The sequence below is a fragment of the Alexandromys fortis genome, unplaced genomic scaffold, assembly GCF_014885135.2.
Source record: "Alexandromys fortis isolate MF-2015 unplaced genomic scaffold, M_Fortis_MF-2015_v1.1 scaffold_103, whole genome shotgun sequence".
Lineage (NCBI taxonomy): Eukaryota > Metazoa > Chordata > Mammalia > Rodentia > Cricetidae > Alexandromys > Alexandromys fortis.
The window spans coordinates 3833931-3857082 of NW_026067978.1; the positions used below are offsets into that span (position 1 = coordinate 3833931).

Genomic DNA, 23152 nt, shown 5'->3' on the forward strand with positions numbered 1-23152 from the left:
CTGTTGGAGGGAGAGGGGATCTGAGAAAGGGTCTGGAGATTTTTTTTTTTTTTTCTGTTAAACAATCCTGCCTCCCTAAACCAACTTAGCATTCATTCCCTTGGAATCCTGCGTAGAAATTTCCAATGCCTTCTGCATATGCCAGGAGGTAGTTTTAGGTGTCAGCTTGGTTTTGGGGGCACATAAGAGCCTAGGTGTTTGCAAATGTTAGCATCTACAGCGGTTGACTGAGTACAGATTGCCCCTTCCTAGTAGGTAGCTTCATCTCAACTCTTGAACAGTGGCTTCCCTAAGGAGGAATCCTGTCTTAGGCCACAGTGTCAACTTCTGACCTTCCACAATTGACTGAGACCAGCCCGCCTTGGGAATTTTATTTCTGTCTGCCACAGCCAAGGCAGTTCTCTGAAATCTGTGTTTATGCATGCACGCTATCTGTATACATGAAGAGTTTGCTTACCCTAACTGAGGTGGCTCCTAATTCACTGTTGTGTGTGTGCCCCATCACTGATGGCTCTATGTGTGCACATAGACTGAGTCAACCCCAAGGCCTCGAGACCCACACAGGCCACCTGCTGGTACAAGGAACTGCAACACGGTGGGTTTTGGTGCCAGAATTCAAGCGCTGCTCAAGGTACCTGCCTCTTCTCTTTGCTTCCAGCCTGGGGGGGAGGGTGTTTTGAGGGTAAAGTAAGTAGCAAAAAAAGATGAAAAGGTCTAGAAATATTTTTGGAAATATTAGTTGGAAGAAGTCAAAGCACTTTACATGATGCACATCAAGGTGTCATTTGTGTCTTGTGGCTCCCAGATCTCCAGGTCCCTCAAGCTAAGCCTGTTGCTCTGATAGAGGCATACATGTGGGTGACAGTGAGCTGACCCTGGTTTTCTAGGTAGACAGCTACCCCTTTGTGGATGCGCTTGGAGACTGGGAACCTTGAGTGGTGCACTTTCCTAGACCATGGCCGCCAGTCTCCTTCACCTTTCTGGAAAAACAAAACAAAACAAACAAAAAAAACCTCCCATGGATTCTAATCTACAGTAAGAAAAATTTGCCAGTTTTTCAGTGTACAACTTGATGAATTGAGACCATCAATAAAAATGTATAACATTGCCTTGGTCTTAAATGTTCACTTATTTGTCTATTGCGTGTGTGTGTGTGTGTGTGTGTGTGTGTGTGTGCGCGTGCAAGTGTGCATGCCTGGATGTTGGGCATCCTGCCTACTCCCTAGAGACAGGGTCTCTCACTGAACCTGGAGCTGGGCGGGCAGCTAGACAGATCCAGGGATCCTCTTGTCTCTGCCCTGTGACGCTGTGGTTAAAAGCATGTACATGGCTACCTCAGGTTTTTACGTGGGCTCTGGGGATCTGAACTCAGATCCTCTTCCTTGTGCAGCAAGTGTTCTTACCCACTGAGCCCGCTCCCCAGGTCCAGCATTTTGTAACCTCCCCCCTCCCCACAACACTCTGTCCTTGACCTTGGAACAAAGGTGTGTGGCTGTGGGGACCACACAGAGTTTGCCTTTTCAGTGGTAAGGGTAGAATAGTGGGTTGGGAATTTTTTTTTTTTTTAGTCAATGACAGTCAACAGTTTTCTATACAGCATCTCATTTAATATTCAGAGCCAGTGAAAGAAACTTCTGGCAATATGCCCTTTGCAAACAGAAACATTAAGAGGTTTTATAAAATCTTACCCAAGATCCACATTTTCTGACTAGCCAGGTCTCTCACCTCGCGTCTTTGCCCTGGAGAACTGAGGCTCCTGCTTTCATCCCTTCTTATCTGCCCTCCCTCAGTGAGCACAGAGAAGTCTCCCTGTCTGCCCCCCACAGACATGCTGGGTACCTAGGCCACCCGCACTGTGCTCTGTTCCCATCCTGTTAGTCCTCCATGGTCTGTGAGAATGAATGACCCTGCTGGCCACCTTCCCAGTCTCTGTGCCTTCTCATTGCTGGCTCCTGACCTAGCCGGCTGCCCTTGTCTCTGCTCAACCTGGGCCTCAACTCTTACCACCCAGACCAGCTGGCTGCTTGTCTCTGGAATCTTCCCTGGCTAGTTTGGTGGGGATTTATGGCTCCTTCCCCAGCTACGTGTTATTATCTGATGCGCCTTATAACTTACCTGTGCTAGGGAGATGTGACTCCATCAACCCTTCATGGTCTGTAGGTGTCTCAGCTGTAGATTCAACCAACTCAACGTAAGAAACACTAGGAAAAATTATACTTAATATTGAACATGTATAGATTTTATGGTTCTCTCACCTCTCATCCGCATGATCTTAGGTATGAGAAACAGTCTAGAGAGGGTGTAGAGTATGTAGGAAGACCTGTGTAGGTTACAGGCAAATAGCACACTGTTTTATGCAAGGCACTAAAGCTTCCAAAGTTGGGTATCGTTGGTGGGCCCTAGAACCAATGCCCCAGGGATAATGAGGGTCTCTGCTCTTGGCCCCTTGCCTAAATCCTAAGCTTCTAAGGAGCATTAACTAAAAGAGACTGCCTCCCTTCCTCATCATATGCCCCAGGGGTGAGCTTGTCCCTGAATTGGTTTGGGGACTCAGTGTAACCTATAGTGAGTGGTGTCCTGGACAGGTAAGTTGCTTTTATTATGTCTTTTAGTTTCATTGTAATCTCACCCAGCAGTTTCCTTGGCTGGGACCTTAGAGGTTGTTTGGAGAATTTGAGACAATACTAGACTTGTCTTTGCTGACCTGGGTCCCAGAGAGCACTCCTGCATCTCAGGAGGCAGCCCAGGCTGTCAGTCAACACCAGATCATTGCCCCCAGTGTGGCAGCTTAACAACTCTCTGTGTCCTACAGTGACAAATGACTGTCCTTTTGCCCTGAAGCAGCTGTGGGCCCAAGTGTGACGGGAGGATTGGTTCTGAAGGCCAGAGAGCCCTCTGGTGGCCAATCTGGGGAGGTGCATGAAGGAAGGGAGGGGTTTGGGTCTTTGGGTTAGGAGGTAGCCATAGTGCTACTCTGTGGACTTTGGAGTAAGGTCCAAGGCTTCAGTGTTTCCCAAACACAGCTCTTTTTATCCAAATAGGAATTTTGCTTGTGTTAGAAGAAAGTAACTGGTGGCCGGGATGTAGCTTTCCTGATGGACTGCTGACCTGACATTTGACCCCCGGTACTGTGTGAACCTGGTGTGGTGGTAAAAGTAGGAAGGCCAGAAGTTCAAGGTCATCTTCAGCTACATAGCACATTCAAGGCCAGCCTAGGCTGCACGAGGCCTTGTCTAAAACACACTTAAAAAAAGAAAAACAAAAATAATAACTCTCGGTGTCCTTCTTTGACAGTTGCTATGAACTAGCTACCATTGCTGTTTGACAAGAACTGGGGATGTGGCTCAGTTGGTAGAGTGTTTGCCTAGCATTCATGCAGGCCTGGGTTCTATTCCAGGACTGCATAAACTGGGCATAATGACCTACACCAAGTACTCAGGAAATGGAGGCAGGAGGATGGGAAGTTTGAGGCCGTCCTTGGCTGCATACTGAACTGGGCTGCATATAGCCTGGGCAACCTGGGGGCTAAAAAGACATTCTCAAAACATGTCTTTAAAACGAGAGTCAAGTGAAGCTGCTCAGGAATACGTTATTGTGCAATGGAGCAGGGCAAGAAGCCTACCTGCCTGACTCTAGAGACCCAGTCCACTTGGATGTCTCACACCAGCAATCTCTGGGCTTTCCAGTCTCAGATCATGACAGCTCCCAAGAGAAGTACCATAAAGCAGTGGGGCAGTAGTTGTTGGCTCCCCAAAACTGTGATAGTGGGGCTCCTACTGTGGCCATCCCATGTGGTGCTGGGAATCGAACTCGAGCCTTGGGCTTTTGGCATGCCTATTGCTTACAGCCTATGCCCCAGAACCTTAGTTTCCTCATCTTTAAATGCGCCTGGAGCTGGTAAAATAGCTCAGCTGGTAGGGGCGCTCGCCATCAAGCCTGACAACCTGAGTTCAATTCCTGGCAGCTGCAAGACGGAAGGAGAGAATTAACTCCCATGAGTTGCCCTCTGACCTCCAAACACACGTGCAAATAGATTATAAATAATAATAGTGGGAATCTGGGCTGGAGAGATGGCTCAGAGGTTAAGAGCATTGCCTGCTCTTCCAAAGGTCCTGAGTTCAATTCCCAGCAACCACATGGTGGCTCACAACCATCTGTAATGGGGTCTGGTGCCCTCTTCTGGCCTGCAGGCATACATACATAGGGGAATATTGTATACATAATAAATAAATATTTAAAAAAAATAGTGGGGATCTTTTTTTAATTGAAGAACTTGAGAAGGCACTTCTCCAAAATAGTGTCCTGGGCCCTACTCAGACCTCTGACTGCATGTCTGGTTAAGCTCAAGAGTCTGGCTTAGCAGGTATCAGGTGAAGAGCCCTTCCAGCTCCTAAATTCTTTATGAACCTGGACTTGGACCTGACCCTGACCCAGCCTGAAGCAATTCTAAGTGACACAGAAAATAACAGTAAAAAAGATATTTATTGTTAAAAAAAAATCAAATGGCCAACAAAGCCACTCGTGCAATCAATCACTCACACCCACAGTCACACGGGGCACACTAGTGCATCCTCCCCACACAGCTGTCTTCGTGGACAGCCCCGTGGGTAAGAGTCTCTGCGACTCTTCCTTTTGACTTCTGACTTGAAAACCACACACGTGAAAAGGCAGTGGACCAGAGAGGGACTGGCAGAGGACGGAGTTGCTCAGGCCACCACAGGTCTCCCTGGCTTCCGGTCTCTGCTACTCCGAGCTACATAACTTTCTACACCTGTGCACATACACACTGTCCATGGGTACGCAAGTGTGTAGACATGTGCCCACCCTGACCCTCCATGCATAGGCTCGAGTCAGTGTGGGTAACACTTGATTGGCAGACATCTGTGAGGAAGAAGAGGGAGGGGGCAGGGTGTCTGGCCTGGATCTGCTGGCTGGCTCTCCACCTTCACCTGGCCCTGAATAAGTTGAGTTCCTTGTGTCCAGACAAGAAGAACCCCTTTGGGAAAACACATCCAGACAGCAAGGCTGAAAAGTGCCTAAGAGTTTTTCAAATGAACTTCTTCCTTCTTGCTTTTGGCCAAAAGTGCCTGGGAAACTTGGGACAATTAACTCAGCATTACACAAGATCTGAATTCTTCAACGCAGAAGGTTCTGGGCAAGATCCCACTAGCAGAGGTGGGACAAGTCCTTCTGAAGCTTCAGCAACAAGACTTCCAGGAGTTGGAGGTCTAAGTGACTCATCTCCCAAGGACGCTATTGCTCCCAGTGCCCAGGACGGCGCTGACTTGAGACACTTGGCATAGATGGCCCAAACGTACACACCAAGCTGATAGTCAGGTGATGGAGTACCTGCTGGAAGGCTGATCGCCCTTCAGCTCCTTCAGAGGTCACCGCATGGATCTCAGAAGACCCTGGGTCTTCCATCCACAGCAGATGCAGGCATGGTTGCCTGTTGGGCACAAACCTGGCTCCTGCACTATGGGCCTGAGAGCAGCTCCGAGGATGTGGCCCAAATATGCTGAGCCAGTAGTTGGCGCTCTTTCTTGTTGGGGCTGGGAGACCATCCACCTGAGGGATTGCCCTCCTAGGTCTCACCCCAGAGTGCACCTGTCTGGGCATCCCCTCTTCCCTGGGGCCCCACCGCTCTTTTTACAGCTCTACCCTCAGCTTCCCTCCACCCTCCAGGACAAGCTGCGGATCCGAAGAGCACATTTGAAGAGATGGCCTTCTGGACTGGGGATGTAGTGGCTTCCTTCTCTCTCCTAGTCACACCCAACTTAACTCCCCATGAGACTAGAAGACAGTGCAGGGCCTGGGACTCCCCGTGCCTTCCTCTGAGAGCCGGAAGCTAGAACATGACTTCCTCACAGCTCCCATAGTCACTCTCTACCATGTCCGAGCCCTCATAATTGGGGGGTGCACGAGGTTGGCTCCGACCTGTCGCGGGTCCACCGTTCACTTCACAGTCAGCATAGGAGGGCCCGGCTCTGCTGAGGCGCATGCTCACTCCCTTATAGCCCCCCTCGGCCAGGCAGGGCCCACCCCCTCCTTGGCGGAACTGGGAGTGGTAGTAGCTGATGGCTGTGTACTCGTTGAGACAGGGGGCAAGCAGGTGTTCACGGGGACTTGGAGGTCGTGGAGGCATCAGGTCCTCCAGGTTCTGGTTGCTGTAACGGGGTGGGAGGGGTGCCCGCTTGTTTTCCAGTTCCAGCGGGAAAGGGAAGCCACCATAGAGACCCGTGGGATCTGGCATCACTGCAGGGCTGACATGGCGGTGAGGAGAGGGTGGCAGAGGACCCTGCATTGCTTCGGGGTGTGGGTATTCCCAATGCTCCTTCCGGGAGTAAGTTGGGGGCCAGACCGCAGCTCCGCTTGGGTATACTGAAAGAGAACAGTAAGACTTGGTGAGTCTGTGTTTCCATGGTAGTCATTCCAGCAAGCTGGACAGACGCAATCAATGACTTAACATTTGGTGGGGATTGCCCAGCGAGCTATTGGACTCATGACCGCTCTGTGCATATTGTCTGTGAAAGCTTGGATGAATCTACAATGCATTGAGGACAAGTGGAAACCCCGAGGTTAGACTCAAAGCCAGCCCACCTTGCAGATAGATCTCTACTGCCAACCTGTGCCAGGGAGCAGGGAGGGTTAGAGAGAACCGCGGACAATTCTAAGCTATTCACACTGCTACCAGACAGATGCAACTCTTCCCAAGACTGACTGGGGAGTTTCATTTCTGAACTGAAGGAAAAAGATGCACAGTGTGGACTTGGTGGCGGCACCGTGTCTGTCCCAGGGGGTGGTGGAATGAGGGGAGGCTTGGAAGGAGTCCCCATCTCTGCCACTGAGAGCAACTCATTTCATTTATGACCTCAGTGATGTATACCATGACCGGACCTGTTGTAACTGCTGGGGAGCACAGCAGATGAACAGAAAGTGCTTCACAAATCTACCTCCTTCTCAGCCAAAGACGAGAGTGGCTTTGGTTCCCTACTCTTGGCCAGCCAAGTCTCACTTCCAGATTGGATGTCCAGAACCTTTTCCATTTTCAGAACAGCACAAAGGTGCAGACGCTCCCCCTTCATCCCCAAGTCTACCCTAGACCATTCAAGTCTACCTTTCATGACATGAACACCAGTCCCATGGTATGCTTTGGAATTAAGAGAAGTTGGTCATGGAACAGGCATGATGAGCCAAGTCAGCTGTGCACGGTCACCTGGCATGCATCCCTTCATATCCCATACCCAGTGATTGGTTTGACCAGTGGCTGTTCCACTGTATGCCAATGTGTATACCAACAGAATGTTTTGGGGCTCCCACCTTTCCATCCATCCCTGAGCTACAGGGCTTCTGGTTATACTGACCCAGTTCCTCGCGTGACCAGGTTCTCTTGATGATGGGCTCATGGCCAGGGTGTGAGGAGACAGCGGCTGGTGGGAGCCTGGGCGGCACGCTGCACACCATCGGCCGCTGTTTAGAGCTAGTTCCGAAGGTGACAAGTTCACTTGGAACTGAGGTCTTGCTGGGCTCTTGTTGGTTCAAGTTGTTGCAGGAGCTGGTGCTCAGGGGGTCGAGCTCAATGGCAGGTGAAGCTTGGGTGTCGACGCCAATGCTCCTGGCTAGGAGGTCTGGGTCCTCCATGGCCACCGGCTTGTGAGACTTGCAGCGACGGCAGTAGAGGAGGAGCCCCACGGTGACAATGATGATGAGAGGTAGAGCTACTATGATGATCAGAAGCTCCTGCTGTCCCCAGTCCCCGCTCTTAATCTCGGGAGTAATGAGGCAGTGTCCTCCGGAGCAACCCCGCGCTTCCATCTCGCACCTGCAGAGACGGGGAAGTACTTAGCAGACATTTGAAGGTCCCCCTTTAGAGAGCTATTTGTTGAATGTAGGAATATTTTGTCTGCATGTATGCTTGTGTATCATGTGTGTGCCTGATGCCTTCTGGGGCCTGAAGAGGGAAGAAGATCCTGCAGATTGCTTGTGAGCCACCATGTGGGTGCTAGGAATCAAACCCAGGTCTTCTAGAAGACCAATGAATGCTCTTAACCACTGAGCTATTTTTCCAGCCCCCTAACAGTCCTATGGGATAGGGTCCTCACCCCCATTTTACGTGACTTCCTACCAAAAGTCAAAGGGAATTGTCGAACATACCAACACATCGTTAACAGAACCAGCCCCACTAGTGAGTCTGTGTGTGCAGCCTGGGGCTGAGTACATAGCTCAGTGAGTAAGGGCACTTATTGTTCAAGTATGAGGAACTGGGTTTGAATCACCAACACCCACATACAAAGCTGCTGTGTTGGCCCCAAACTGTGAGGGGCCGAGATAGGCAGATCGCTGAGACTTATTGATGCCTCTCCGCCCCCAATCCAGTGGGACCGTCTCTTGAGAATTAGGTAGAGAGTGATGATAGAGTAGAACACTAGGCATCCTCCTCTGGACCATTTCATGTTACTGGGTGCACGTATCCCTTGATACACAAAACTGTGTGCAAGTATATGTGTGGGATGGGGCGGGTACATGTGCCAGGATGGTCCTGCACTGCTTAGCTGCGTTACCTGCTACATCCGCTTGGAGAAAGTATTAATTGTCAAACTGACAGAATCTTGAATCATCCCTGAGACCGAGGCTATGTGGGCATACCTGTGTGAAATTACTATGATTGCGTTCACTGAGGTGGGAAGACATGCTCACTGTGGGTGGCACCATTCCCTGGCTAGGATGTTGGGCTGTACCAATGGAGAAACAGAACTGAGCAGCAGCATGCATGCATGCATCTCTCTCTGCATCCTGACTCGGGAAGTCATATGACCAGCCACTTCATGACAGACTGTACCTGTGAACTGTGGGCCCAAATAAGCCCCTTTTCCTTTAAGTTGCTTTAGTCAGAATATTTTATCAGCAACAGGAAAAGAAACTAAGACACTGTGCGGCCTCCCAGTCTAGCTTCAACTTGGCATTGACATAAGGCCCTTAGAGAACATCTATTGCAAGGTTTCTACTTTGGAGGATCTGGGGGGAAAGTTCCCCCCGACCCCAGCTGAGTCCCAAATACGTCTCAGTGCTAAGAATTTCACCACATGCAGCTTGCTCTGAAAGTGTGATGCTGCATTCCCCCCAAGTTCCTCTTCTAAAACACAAATGCCACTTTCCTGGCTTGTTCCCACACACCCTCCAATGACCTTGATGAGTGACATCCTTACATCCAAGCAGGCAGTGATCAGAGCAAGACCAATGGCTGCTGAGAAGGACTTGAGTCATTAGCACATTGCGTGATCTTGGGTAAGCCCTTTCCCTCTCTGGGTCTCAGTTTCCCCCATCTACCAAATGGTGGCAGGGCTATGTTATTGAGGGGTTTTGTTTGTTTGAATTCGTTTGTTTGTTTTTAAGACAGGGTATGTTGTAATCCACGTTCCCAAGCTTTGGTGCTCCAACACTAGACACTGGTTCAAATGCCTTGCTTCTAGGTTTCTAGAATGTTTCTCCTTTGCCAGCACCCTCATGACCTAGCCTAGTCAGCGGCAGGGTGCAGAGATTTGCAGGGCGGGAGTCTGAGACGTAGCTGTTCCTAGGCCCAGGAGAATCAGTTTCCCCAAGTGTGTCTGGGACACACGGAAGAAAGCAAATGCAGTCATTTCTCTGCCAATGTCATCCAGGGTTGATATGCCCTAAGAGCTGGTAAGATGTGTGGCTTCCTGGCCCCTTATTTGTGGGTCTGGTTCAGAAGGTTGGGGATTGGGTTTGGGAAATGACCCTTTCCATGAGCGCATTCCTTCCCGCAGTATCCTGACGCCAGGAAGTCACAGGAGGAAAGGCCCAGAGGCCTGGCTTCTGAACTCACGCTGACCTCTCTAGAGGTCAGGAAGCAAAGCTCACTCCCCCATGCTCCATGGTAAGGAGCCAGAGCACGTGGCCTCTCTGGGCTTACCTGTCACCTGTGTAAGGGTGAGGACAGTTACAGGAAGTGCCTTCTGGGGAGGAGACACATGTGCCACCTTCCTGGCAGGGCACAGAAGTGCAGTTCTCCCTTCCATGTTCACAGTTCCTGCCAGAGAACGGAGGGGGGCATCTGCACAGGTAGCCTGGGGGAGAGAGGAAGCTGAGTGAGTGACCAGCTACTGAGCGGGGCCCCAGGGACACCTGCACCTCTGTGCTGCAGTTCAAGAACCATTTGTCTGCTAGATACCTGTGGCTGACCCAAGATCACCCTGGGCTGTGGTGAGAGACCCTACCCTGTCGATGCTACAGTGAGACACAAGGGCTACATCACAATCAGGGGTCTTTGGAATAAACCTTGGGGTCACCATTTCAGTCTTTACCTGATCCAAGGGCAGGGGAGCAGCTCCCGCCGTTGAGGCATGGGTTCTGGCTGCAGGCAGTGCTGGGCCAGCAGCATTGGGTGAGGGCCTGTCTTTCCAGCCAGCCCACCATCTTCTTTCCGTGGCCAAGTGGCTCTAACCTCTCACCATTGACCACAACAGCATCCAGGCAGCCTTCAAATCCCAAGGAAACATTCAAGGAAGGATTTGAGGGGACAAGGCCACCCAGCAGTAGTTGTCTTTCTGTCCTCAGACTCTGACATTCCTCTGGGATGACAAGGGAGGTGTTGTCTGTGGTGTCGACCAACAGATGAACGGAAGTGTCCCTCTCCTCCAACAGCATGGAGTGCCACTGTCCATTATTCACAGGATGCTGGGAAGAAAGGTTTCCATAGAAACCACCTGGACAGCCATATTCCAGCTGGAGGAAGCCATTGGCCAGCTGCAAAGAGAGCACAGGCAGCTGTCAGCAAAACAAGAAATCTGTAATTCTGCTGATCGGCCTCCAGTTGCCAGAGTGCGACTGTTGTTTTCTTATCCCTTTTTGCTATGGAGCCAAGGATGACCTTGAACTCCTGATCCTCGCGCCTCTACCTCCTAATTTGCTGGCATTACAGTTGTTCACCACCATATCTCATTTACACTGTGCTGGGGGTTGAATCTAAGTCTTCCTGCATGCCAGACACGTGTTCTACCAATTGAGAGCCACGTCCCCATTCTCAAGCATTTCCAAATGCTTCTGACATTGCCTCTGAAGAATCCAAACACCCTCAGAATCCCAACCCAGTCCTCACCATATTCTCTGGGTTGATCAAGATCCCATTTGACAGCTGAGAAACCTGAGGCCCAAAGAAAGCTTACTGATGGGACTCTGTGGTTTTGATCATTCGAGAAACTGTGCATGGATCAGCTAGCCTAGTCTAGGTGTTGAGCTCCAGACTTGTGAGAAACTGAAACGACCAAGGTGGATGGTACCCAAGGAGCAACACCCAAGGTTGCCCTGTGGCCTCTGAACATGTGCTTGCACACACAGAACTTTCTTCATCCCCCTCGAATTACTGCTCATCACCACCTCCCTGACCACCTCTTTGCCCCGCACCTCCCATCTCCTGCGTCCTCAGGATTTCCCACATCCAAACAAACTCTGAAATCTCTGTGCTTTATCACCAGTCTCCTTTGTGCTTAACAAAAACTCCAAGAGGGATTTCAGTCCCGTACACCAATGAGATTCAAGTGCACAGAACAAAGTCTGTCACCCTGTCACCCAGTGCCCGTGCTTAGCAGATATGTGTTGAGCAAACTGAATTCACGGAAATAGTTGCCCGGTGGTTGCGATGGAATGTTAATCCAGGCAGCGAGCAACGTCACTTTCATAGGAAGCACCGAGGGACTGGGCATAAATTAGTATGTCTTCCTTGTGATTCCATGGGGCTTTGCCTTGGGATTGTCATCTGAGTACTCCCAGTGGAAACCACCCTCCACCCACCCCCACCAACACACACCTACTGTGAGACATACTGCCTCTTCCTGTACACAGACTAAAAACATTCTCACAGGGCCAGAGTTGTGTGGGCTCACATTTCTCTCGCTATCTTCCAGCGATCTCTCATCCCACTGAGCAAGCAGCCCCATCCCCAGATGACCTGGGATGTGTATCTCCAGGTAGAATGGCTGTGGCAGAGAGTCCCGTGCCCTGTGTGTTCTGGCTGATAGTCACACCCAACACCCTTGAAAGCCACGAAGGGGATTCTTTGCCAGGAATTGGCTCAGCAGACATCCTCAGAGCACCCCCCCCCTCTTCCCAGTACAGAGTGCCCATGGCAGCTCCTCTGGTGGGAAGCGCCTTACCTTCAGGGAAAGAGAGATTGTTTCGTTGGTGAACATTAGAACAGCCCATGGCTGGAGCGTTTTCAGATAGAAGTGGACCTGCCAGTTCTGAGCCTCTAGGGGCCTGTACCGCACGTAGCTCTGGCCACTGAACCTCAAGGTGGTACCTGCAAAGGAACCCGAGGTATCACCATCCTTGAACTGTCCCGGATCCCTTAGATTGATTTCGTTGCATTTGACCCTTGGGTGACAAACAGGCCACTTCTCACATCTGTTACATGAAGAGCCCAGGCTGGGTGGCGTGGATGACTTTTCCAGAGCCACACATAAAGAAAAGGGGCCAGCGATGGATGGAGGAATCCAGGCTTCTGTCAAGTCCAGCATCCCCAAGCCTGGTTACTGATTTCTAATGCCGAGTTCCTCAGACAAGTCTGAGAGTTTATCTGGGCAAGGGGGTGGGGTGCGGGACCCCAGCTTGGCTTGTTTGACCACAATGCATGCTTAGGTGGTGATCTTTGGAAATGTGTGCTTTGGGAAATGTGACATCATATAAACACCCCCTTCCCTAGTCCTGGACTCAACTATGATGCTCCCAGTCCCCCAGTGTGAAGAAGCTGCCTGTTCATCCTCAGGACAAAGAATGAATGATGTAGGCTCCTGATATCCAGGGAAGAGAGACTGTTGAAGAGGGGAATAAAGGAAGGGATTGGGCTGCAGCTTGAGGTACAAGGAATCCCAAGGCACAAAAATTCTATCACACATGAAATTTAATCCCCCGCAACCTGGTCGTTCCATTGTAGTGGGTGCTAATGGACGGGAGACGGAAATTGATTCAGACCGAGAATTCGCAAATGTGGCTGGACTGGCTGGGGACTTACTTAAGACATAGCATCCCAGATGCCCTTTCGGTACAGTCTGCTTCAAATGCTCAAGGTGGGCGGGGGTGTGGCTCAGTTGGTAGAGTATCTGGAGGGCTCCATTCCCAGGACTACAAAACTGAGCATGGTGGCCCGTGCCCATAATCCCAGCACTTAGGAGGTGGGGGCAGGAGGATCAGGAGTTCACGGTCATGCTTGGCTACTCAGCCAGCTGAAGGCCAGCCAAAATTAAAAAAAAAAATCTTCCCATGGTGGGTGTTGAGGAAGGGAGCCTCCTTTCAAGACGCTGGATACATTCTAAGCCTTGACTGAGGTTCGAGCTACGCTGATACATTGGATTTTGGAAAACACATGGAGGTGCTTGCATACAAAACATATATTAATTTTGGGGATGTCCTACTTTTCTAAAACGTTAACAAAACAGCCTTCTCCCAAGTGATTCTGGCAGTCAGCATGCCCAGCTAGGGTTTCTCAAAGTGCAGCCCTGGGACCACGTGTTTCCAGTTGAATGCCCAAGGAAGGCTTTACAATGAAAACATCTAGCAACAAGCGCAGAGCAGTCTCTGAGCACCCCCCCCCCGTGCTGTGCACAGTAGGACTACCTTTTACAACTTTTGCTGTCTGCTGCCAGATGGCCCAGAGAGAGCCTTCAGCTGGCCTTGGGGCAGAAGGCAGAGAGGAGACTCGCTTACCCTCTAGCCTAGGCCCGCTGTTCCCTGGCAGTCTCTAAATCTGAACCACAGTCTCCCTAATGCAAGCTGGATGGGTCCCTCAAAGGAAGGTCAGGCCATGTCACTTTCGTGAGAGAGAGAGTGTGTGTGTGTGTGCTCACATGTGTGTGCATGTGTGTGTGTGTGCATGTGAGGGCCAGAGGTTGACATTCGCTCTCTTCCTCAATTGCTCTCCTATTTATTTTTTGTGCCAGTGTCCCTGACTGAACTAGAGCTGGTTGATCTGGCTGGGCTGTCTGGCCAGTGAGTCCCGGAGATCCTCCTGTCTCCACCCCTGCCCCAAGCAGGGCATTACAGATACATGCTTCTGTATATGAAGCCAGGCTTCCAAACTCACAACCCCATACTGGAATATGAGCAATTTACCAACTGAACCATTTCCCAGCTTCCGTCAGTTTCCTTTTGACAAAGCCGAGCTGACCCAGGGTGTGGGTCTTCATGCCGGGGGTACTGGGTGAGTCTTTTCAGAAAGCTGAATTCCTGGGTTCGCTTAGTGCAGAGTTTAGGCTCTGAATAGGACACACTGGGGCTTGAATAACCTGGCTTCTATTGGAGGCTGGAGAGTGTCAGGCAAAACAGCACCCGGCTTTCACACAGAAGGAACTGATGATCCGCATGGAGCCTGCACACAGTGGACTGTCCATAGCACTGTCTACTCCCCTGTGAGTGACAGCCAGTACCTCACCGGACTTACTGCGGCCAGCCATGGGCTACGCGCTATTACATCTATATGTAATTTATTCCCTAAACTGAAGGGGAGGAGTGATCTTTATAGATGGGCAGCGGGAGACAGTGGACTTTACAGACTTTATACCCAAGGACACACCACTAGTAAGCGGTGGGGCTGGGGTGTGAACCTATATTGGGTCTACTTTTTAAGCTGAGAGCAGCAGACTGTGGGGTTGGCAGCAGGGGCATCAGTAACTGACATGTCTGCAGTAGCTATCCTCTGTCAGGCTTTTTCCATGAGTACCTGATATGTTAAACTCAGTCCTTATAACAGCAAAGCCCATAGGCATAGAGAGGTTCAAAGAATTCCCTCCAGTCATCTGGCTGGACAGCGGCAGAGCAGAGAGGCGGACTGTGGCAGCCTGATGCCCCAGTCTATGCTTTTAGCTACTGTGTCTTTTGTAATTGACTGTTACTTTCAAAATACCAGAAAGTTGATGGGCAGTGGTGGCGCCTTTAATCCCAGCACTCGGGAGGCAGAGGCAGGCGGATCTCCGTAAATTCAAGGCCAGCCTGGTCTGCAAGAGCTAGTTCCAAGATAGGCTCCAAAGCTGTCTCGAAAAACAAAACAAAACAAAAATCCAGAAAGTGGAGAGAACTTGGTTAGTGTCCCACAACTAAACTTTGGGGCATCACTCCCAATGTTATGCTGGCCTGTGGCATTTAGTTTGATTATAGCCATGCTTGTGAACCTCTGTGGGAGTTCACACATAGGCCGGCAGCCATGGCCCAGCAACACAGCCCCAGGCCTTACCATTGCAGGAGCAGTTCCTCCCCAGATGGTGTCGTGGTGTCAGGATGCTGAGCCGGGCTGTGCTGTAAGACGGCCCAATCCTGGGCTCCAGGGACACTGTCTCTCGGCAGGTTTGATCAGGGCAGCTTGGCCCTTGGCATGGTACCACGGGTAGAACGGACCTCATCTGAATTCCCACCAAGTGTTCCATCTCTTTGGCTGAATGAACTATGGCAGAGGCCAACTCCTCGAGGTCATAGGAGGTTCCGGAATGCCCCTCAAAGACCAGAAGCACATCCACGCCAGCCGTGGCCTCTGCAGGCTGCAGGCTGGCCAGGTGGATGTTGGCTCGTTTGATGTCCAGGGTATTGCTGAGGAATCTCTGCAGGTTGCGCCAGTGGTCGCTCACCAGTTCTTCAGGGGTGACCTGATGAAAACCCAGCCACACGGCTTGCGGAGGAGCCTCCTGCCCCATGTGCCACACGTGGACGTGGACCCCAGTGGTGGTGGTGAAGGTCCCGTCACTGACTGTGACGTTGAGGGAGTATCGGCCACGAGGCAGTCCTTGGGAGGCGATAATCTTGCCATCTGATGCACCCACTGAGAAGTACCTGCCCAGGCTTTCCTTTAGCTCCAGGCTGTAGGTCAGTGTGTCCTGTGGGTCTCGGTCTGTGGCATGGATTTTACCTACCATGCCACCCTGGAATTCCTCCTCTGCCACTGTGATGAAGATCTCCAGTGGGAGTGTGAAGGGTGGGTAGCGGCTCTGCTCTGTCACGTGTACTCTGACCAGTGTGGAAGATGACAAGGGCGGGAGGCCACTGTCTGAGGCCTGTAGGTAAGACGAATGGTGTTGGTACCCAACAGACTGCAGTGCCTCTATGCCCAGCTGAGGCTGTTCCCCCTACCAACCTAGTCTCCCTTCCCCACACCCACTGACACGGGTGATGTACACTGCCATGCTTGGGGAAAAAATGAACTCCAAAGCCCAAGGATGCGCTAGAGATTTTCTTAAGGTTTTGTAGAAAACAGGGAAACAGTAAAACAGCTCAACTTCCCCAAGCCTCATGGGCCCTGAGCTTCTTCCTAAATCGCTCCAACCAAACCTCCATGTGTGTGCACACACATGTATGTGCTTATTTGTGTGTGCATGCATGTGCTGACTGAGCCAGCTCTCCAGCACAGGGCCATCTTTTCATGTCTCTTCCCTTCTGAGCCCTCTACCCCCCATCTCCGGCCCAGACTTGGCTAAGTCAGCAGGCACCTCCAAGAGGTCTTCACGCCCCTCCACGGCTGCTGCCTCGCTGAAGGAGAGCCCCTCTGGGACTCGCTTTCCTACACACTGGAGTGGGAGTGAGAACTCGCTTTCTGGGGCCAGATGAATACTTTCTGGGCGGGGCCTCTGCTGCAATTGGGACAGGCAGGGTGAGTGATCAAACATGCAAGAGGCTATGGGCTTGGACGCAGTGAAGAAAACAGACAGACAGGGTGAGAAGACAGACAGTGAGGGGTCTGACTTAGATCAGGTGAAAGGGATGCTGTCTCTGAAGGGGGATAGTGTGGCAGGGCCCCCCAAAGTGGGCAAGAAGTGGCATGCCCAATTAAACAACAAGTAACTGGAGCAGATGTGGGGGAATGCTGGCTCCACAATGGGCTGAGGAGCACAAGGCTGGGGCTCATGTCACAGTTGTGAAAAGCTCGTGGAGACTTTAAACAAGGGTGGAATGATCTCCTTAAATCAGAAAATCGGGGCTAGAGAGACGATGCAGGGCTTAGGGCTTGCTGCTCTTATGGAGGCCCCAAGCTTTGTTCTCAGCGCCCACAGTGGAAGGCTCATAACCGCCTGCAACTCCAGTTCCAGGGAAGCCAAACAAGTATGTAAACAAATGTAAACACACACACACACACACACACACACACACACACACTAGAGTGCCTATTCAACTTGGCTTGCCAAGGCTAGCTTGGAGTGTTCTTGGCTGTGGTTCAGTTGTCAACAATGCTTAGTATTTCTGCCCATTCAAAATTAAAATGTTAAAATACAATTCCCATTGCTTGTAAGTAAAGCCTTTGGGAAATAAGAGCAGAGCCATGGGGCCTTTGTGAAGATGATCAATGCCTTTAAACAAACAAACAAAAACCTTTTTGTCTGATCTTTTTTTTAATATTTTTATGGTTTAAACTTTATTTTATGTGAATTGATGTGAATTTGTCAGATTCCCCTGCAACTGGATCTTCAGACAGTTGTGAGCTGCCATGTGGGTGCTGGGAATTGAACCTGGGTCCTCTGGAAGAGCAGTCAGTGCTCTCAACCACTGAGCCATATCTCCAGCCCCACAAAAACCTTTTTTAAAAAATTTTACAAGACACGATCTGGCTCTATAACTCAGGTTGGCCTCAGGACTTACAATCCATTCCTCCTGTCTCAGCCTTCCAAGTCATGGAATTATAGGTCTGTACAACTCCTTTGCTTTGTTTTAACACATGGTCTAGACATGTAACCCAGACTGCCCTAGAAATCTATTTGTATCTCAGATTGATCTCATACTTATAATTCTCCTGCCTCAGCCCGCCCAGTACTAGGATTACAGGTATGTAACACTCCTCTGGCTAAAGGGACATCAGTGCCTTTATAAGCAGTTGACACCGGCTTGCTGTCTTCCTGCCATGTTAGAAAGAGGTCCCTCACCTGGCTCTGCTCACAACTTCATTCTGATCTTGGCTTTCAGCCCCCAGAACTGTGAAAGGTCTGATCGTTAGCATATATCTGTAGCATATATATCTGCTATAGTAGCCAGTTGAACTAGTCAGCACTTCTGACACTCAAAATATCACAGTTTGGACCTCAGCTATCAGTCGTCCATAAAATGAACAATCTTCCTGCCTCACCATGACTGATCAGCCTTATCTATGCTTCAGTTTCCTTCCTGACATCACTTCCTATTTTTTGATCACAGGTCACTTCAATGCTTACCCAACTCGAGTCCTTGTCCATCTCACTCTTCCTGCCTGGAAAGCTCTCCTGCCCACTGTCCTTCAGGCCCCCTCAGGACTCCACTCAGATGTCACACATGTGACATATCTGTGTGTACCTTGCCTTGAGTCTCTTGTTACCTTATTGACTTAAGTCCTAAGGTGTGACTCTCCCATTTATCTACTCAGTGTTTATCTTCATACTCAGAATGGAACGCCCTCATGTAAAGGAGCAATCCCCTTCGCATCCCATGCTAAGGATGTCCCTGGGCCTCCACATGCATGTACACACATGGATAGTCAAGCACATGTATGCACATACACACAGATACATATACACAAGCACATACAGACATATATACACATTCACATACAGACACATATACACATGCACATACACACAAATACACACAAACTTACAGACATATGCACACACAGGATGAGAAAAAGTATTCCTGTAGGGCTCAGTGTGAAGTCCCTAGTCCACTGGCAGGTCCACACACACGAGCAGAAACACCACCAAAGTGTCTACCAGCAGGTGTCCTGTCTCCAAGGCTATCACCACACACACTAGCTCAGATTCACCCAGCACCCACCTCGATGTGAAGCTGATACCACTCCTGGGCCCTCCTGCTCAGGCCCGCAGCTGTCACTAGCCATCCATCGGGCGTCACTCGGAACACAGACCCAGTGTTCCCCTTAGTGATCCGGAAGGAGTAAGGGGGCCCATTCTGTGGAGAGTCAGGATCATCCAGGATCAGCTGCAGGACTTTGACGCCAATGGGGGAGTTCTCCTGTGACCGAGAATGACAGGAAGCCAGAGAGTGGTGTAAGTCATGGCCACTCAGATCCCTTCTTTGTGGTCCCACTTTCCAGGGACCAGTCCTTATCCCTCTGCCCACAGACTGGGCCTAGGCTGAATGCTGGCCAGGTAGTTTTCCCTCCATGTCCCTGAGCACAGCACCGGGTCTTATAAGGGCTCTTAAACACTGACGGTCAAACCCTTATCCTATAGAGGAGGCCAGTGCCTGACCTTACAGCCGACAGACTGCTAGTACTTAGAATCCATGGGTGCATGGTGGCGGCACTTCTATTTTTTAATCATTAATTTTTTAGCTAGAAAACAAAATAATGTGTTTCTTTATGATATTATATATATGCACATATGCATGTGAGTGTGTGTGCACACATATAATTTTATCTTATTTTCAATACACCTCCTCACTACCCTTCTACTTCTTCCTTCTTCCCCGTCTCACTGTTCTTCCTTCTTCCCAAATAGTCTCCTCTCTGCTTTCATTATATGTGTGAACATATGCACACAAATCTACATATATGTACATATTTAAAGCTAGATTCACATATGAAAATTAACATGAAGTATGCCGCCTTTCTTGCCCCATGTACCTTCATGTCTGAAATCTCTGAGGTGGACTCTCTGGACTCTACCCACTTCAACGACTGTGGCGAACCCCAAATAGGACAGGATAATAGTCCTATAAAAGCCTAACAAGGGCCCTGTTTCTTTTCTGTCCCTTAACCATAGCCACCTTTGGTTCTCTGTATTCCCTTTAGGGATAGCAGAGGGAAAAAAAATCAGTGGTTTTGTGGACTGAAGCTCCTTTCACTGAGAGGGACACAAGAGGAGGGTAGGTTCAGGATGCCCTTACCTGGACAGCGGTGCTGTAGTTGAGCTGGAAGAACCTGGGTGGGTTGTCATTGACATCAACCACCTCAACAGCCACTTCTGTGTCCTCATGCAATGGGGGCTGCCCACTGTCTGTGGCTCGGAGCCTCAGGGAATAGCTGGGTGTCTGTGGCAAGATGTACAGCTGGGGAATTAGAGATAAAGCCCCTGGTGTCTGTCCCTTGGGGTATTGCCTACTCCGAGGGGTCTCCCATAGCACTAGAGTTCAGGTGTCAGAATCGGACAGATAGAGAGTGGTTTGCAACCCAGCAGCTCCTCACTATGGGGCCCTGGGAAGGGGACTGAGCTGGGGAAGAGGGTAAAGTCAGGTCATACTTCCTAGAAAGGCTGTGGGCATCAAATAGTGAGATTCTCTAAAGGTATCCAACAAGTGCCTGAGGCCAGGAACTGATCTCAGTCCATGGTAGCGGTCACTGCATTGATGCCTTGTCAGCCTGCCTCTTGCCTCAGAGTTCACAGAGGAATCACTCTAGGGACTGTCTGGACATCAGGATGGGGTGTGTTTGCCCTTTACCCTCTGGACCTGCCACAGGGCCACGCTTCTGCTTAGCCTGGATTCACCTGTTCCCAGTCCAGTGCCTTGGCCACCTGAAGCTTCCCCTTCTTTGGGTTTATGGTGAAGTGTCCAAGCTGGTTCCCTTCAACCAGACTGTAGGTAATGGCACTATTTACAGGGCCATCGTCATCAGATGCTGATACCTGTAGCAGGGGAGAGATTGTGAATTCAGGCACAAGAGTGACCAGAAAGAGCTCTTAGTCCTGAGCGTGATGGCGATGTTCCTACCCCAGCCGCTACCACTGAGTTGGTAGTGCCCAACCCAAAAGAATCTCTTGTGATCTCAGTATACCATGGATTCACTTATTGGCCCATTCTCTCCAGGGACAGGGTACACAAGGGCTGGTTCCAGGAGGCCAGAATGTAAGGAACATATAAAATGGTGCACCCTTAGAAAGTGTTGTGGCTGATTTTCATCACGGTGGTCCTCATGGGAGTATAGTGGACTGATATCCAGGAAGGTTATAAGAGGATTCAGGAAATTCTGGAGGATGGGGGAGGGTCTGGGCATAGAAAGAACACCCAGGCATAGGAAAGGGTACGGCCAAGGAAGTGTGCAGGTGTGTTCAGGAAGGAAGGAACAGTACAGCCAAGGAAGTGTGCAGGTGTGTTCAGAAATGAATGGTACAGCCAAAGAAATGGAAGGCAAATCCTGATTTGCATTTAGTGCCCAGGATGCGTATGGAGGCAGAAGGAGAGATCAGACAGGAGATGGAGAGGAGTCCTGAAGAACTAAACGTGAACATGTTTCATGGAAGGAGGGAGCAACTGTATATTTAAAAGCAAAGAAATACAATGTGGTATGCCCTCTGTTCCTATCTCCCACCCACTGGCTCTTCATGCCACTCCCTGCATAGACTGCCATAGGCATTGGGCAAATTTCTGGAGTCAACCTCTTTTGGGCTCTTCTGTTGAATATTACCAATCTTGTGCCCCCACTAAATCAGCCTGACACTTACGTGTGGCACAGTTTTCCCGAGGAGTCACAAGTCATGTACTATAGAGCGCTGGCTTACAATAGAGCACTGGCTTACGATAGAGTGCTGACTCATGATAGAGCACTGACTCATGATAGAGCGCTGACTCATGATAGAGCACTGACTCATGATAGAGTGCTGACTCATGATAGAGCGCTGGCTTACAATAGAGCGCTGGCTTACAATAGAGCGCTGGCTTATGACCCATGCTTATGATGACTGAGGACCTATGGGGGAATGAAGCAAGAGCCATCCCAGAAACTATACCCCACAAAGAGTGAAGCCAGAGTTCCTTACGGTCAAGATGGCATCACCGACAGCAGCGTTCTCTAAGACCCTCACAGTGTACAAGTCATGGGTGAATCTGGGGTGGTGTTCATTAACATCAGTGACATTAACCACAATGGTGGTCACATCACTGAGGGAGGAAGAGCTCTTCCGGCTGCATTCAATAGACAGGAAGTACTTGGGAGTTGTCTCATAGTCCAGGTTCCCGTTGACATATAGGATGCCTGAGGAGAGAAGAAGTGATGGAGGAGAGGCAGCTGGAACCATAAGGCAGAGTTTTGAGGGGTTGGGAGCTAGGTCCTGTGCATTGGGGTGCCTGGGAGGACTCTGCATGAGATGCAGTGGGGTCCTTCCATGGGTCCCCTTGGGTTTGACTCTGGCTCCATAGCTAGGAGGAGAAAATAGATAGCTTCCATATTCTGCATTTCCTCATGATCATAGTGGAACATTCAGGGGTGTCAGGAACTTGGCTGGGCACAGGGTGGTTTTAAGGTAGGCAGCGAGTCCCACACTACTTGAAAACTTGTTTTTAGCAAGTGTTTGGTTCAGGAAAGAAGTGAGGCATGCTAAGACTGTTGGGCTAAGCTGAGACCAGGAAGCCACCACCAGATGGGTTGAATGGATCATGGAGGATCACAGACAGAGTACTAGGTGAAGCTATGGGGGAATAATGACCCTCTCAGGTAAGCGAGGCCCACATGGAAAAAAGGGCCCAGATTATGGGTCTATGGAGAAATGTAGACAGTGTATATATAATCAAAGGATGCCAGTTGCAGAGGATGGGAAGGCTGTGTGGACGGATGTTCACAGTACACGAAAAACTAGTATACCCCACTAATGAAGGGTTGAGCAGGCTCTGGCCCATCTCACCTGTGTGAGCATCCAGTCGGAACTTCCCCTGCTCATTCCCACCCGTGATGCGGTAACCAGTCTTCTCTGAGCCCGGGCGTGTGAGGGTAGCCAGCTGCAGTATCTCCGTGTCTATCACAGCATCCTCGGGCACCTGTGTGCTGTGCTCCGCATTCAGGAAGATGGGAAGGTAGTCTTCCAGGCCCACCACGGAGACTGTGACAGTGCCCAAGGTGGAGAGTGGTATTGGGATGCCTAGGTCTGAGGCCTGGACTGTGAGCTCCAGAGCTGAGTTTGATCTGACCTGCAGAGGCTTCTCCAGACGAATCACCCCCGAAGTGGCATCAATGGAGAACTGGCCATCAGCAGAGTCCGTCAGTGAGTACATCACCTGGGCATTGGTACCTGTGGAGACCAGGGCTGAAAGTTACACTGAAGATACCCAAGGCAGGACTTTGGAGAGACTCCTAAAAGTTAGTGTGCCCGGGGCATGTCAAGAGTGAGAATCTCAGTCAGCAGCTCCAAGCCCTCACCAAAATAAATAAATAAATAAATAAATAAATAAATAAATAAATAAATAA

The 23152-nt window shown here is 50.2% G+C and overlaps 1 protein-coding gene across 1 annotated transcript in view; it reads right to left on the bottom strand.

Annotated features, from left to right (window-relative positions):
• Positions 1-4514: 4514 nt before the first annotated feature.
• Fat2 (FAT atypical cadherin 2) overlaps positions 4515-23152 on the bottom strand; it is a 55981-nt gene continuing 37343 nt past the window's right edge. Inside the window, exons 12-22 of the mRNA XM_050157670.1 lie at positions 22593-22976; positions 21732-21946; positions 20463-20600; positions 19864-20007; positions 18790-18987; positions 15242-16052; positions 12171-12316; positions 10323-10764; positions 9932-10085; positions 7365-7822; positions 4515-6381 (exon numbers count right to left, since the gene is read on the bottom strand). Of these exons, the coding sequence (XP_050013627.1) occupies positions 5849-6381; positions 7365-7822; positions 9932-10085; positions 10323-10764; positions 12171-12316; positions 15242-16052; positions 18790-18987; positions 19864-20007; positions 20463-20600; positions 21732-21946; positions 22593-22976 (3623 nt within the window). The 3' untranslated portion in view covers positions 4515-5848. The remainder of the gene's footprint in view (positions 6382-7364; positions 7823-9931; positions 10086-10322; positions 10765-12170; positions 12317-15241; positions 16053-18789; positions 18988-19863; positions 20008-20462; positions 20601-21731; positions 21947-22592; positions 22977-23152) is intronic.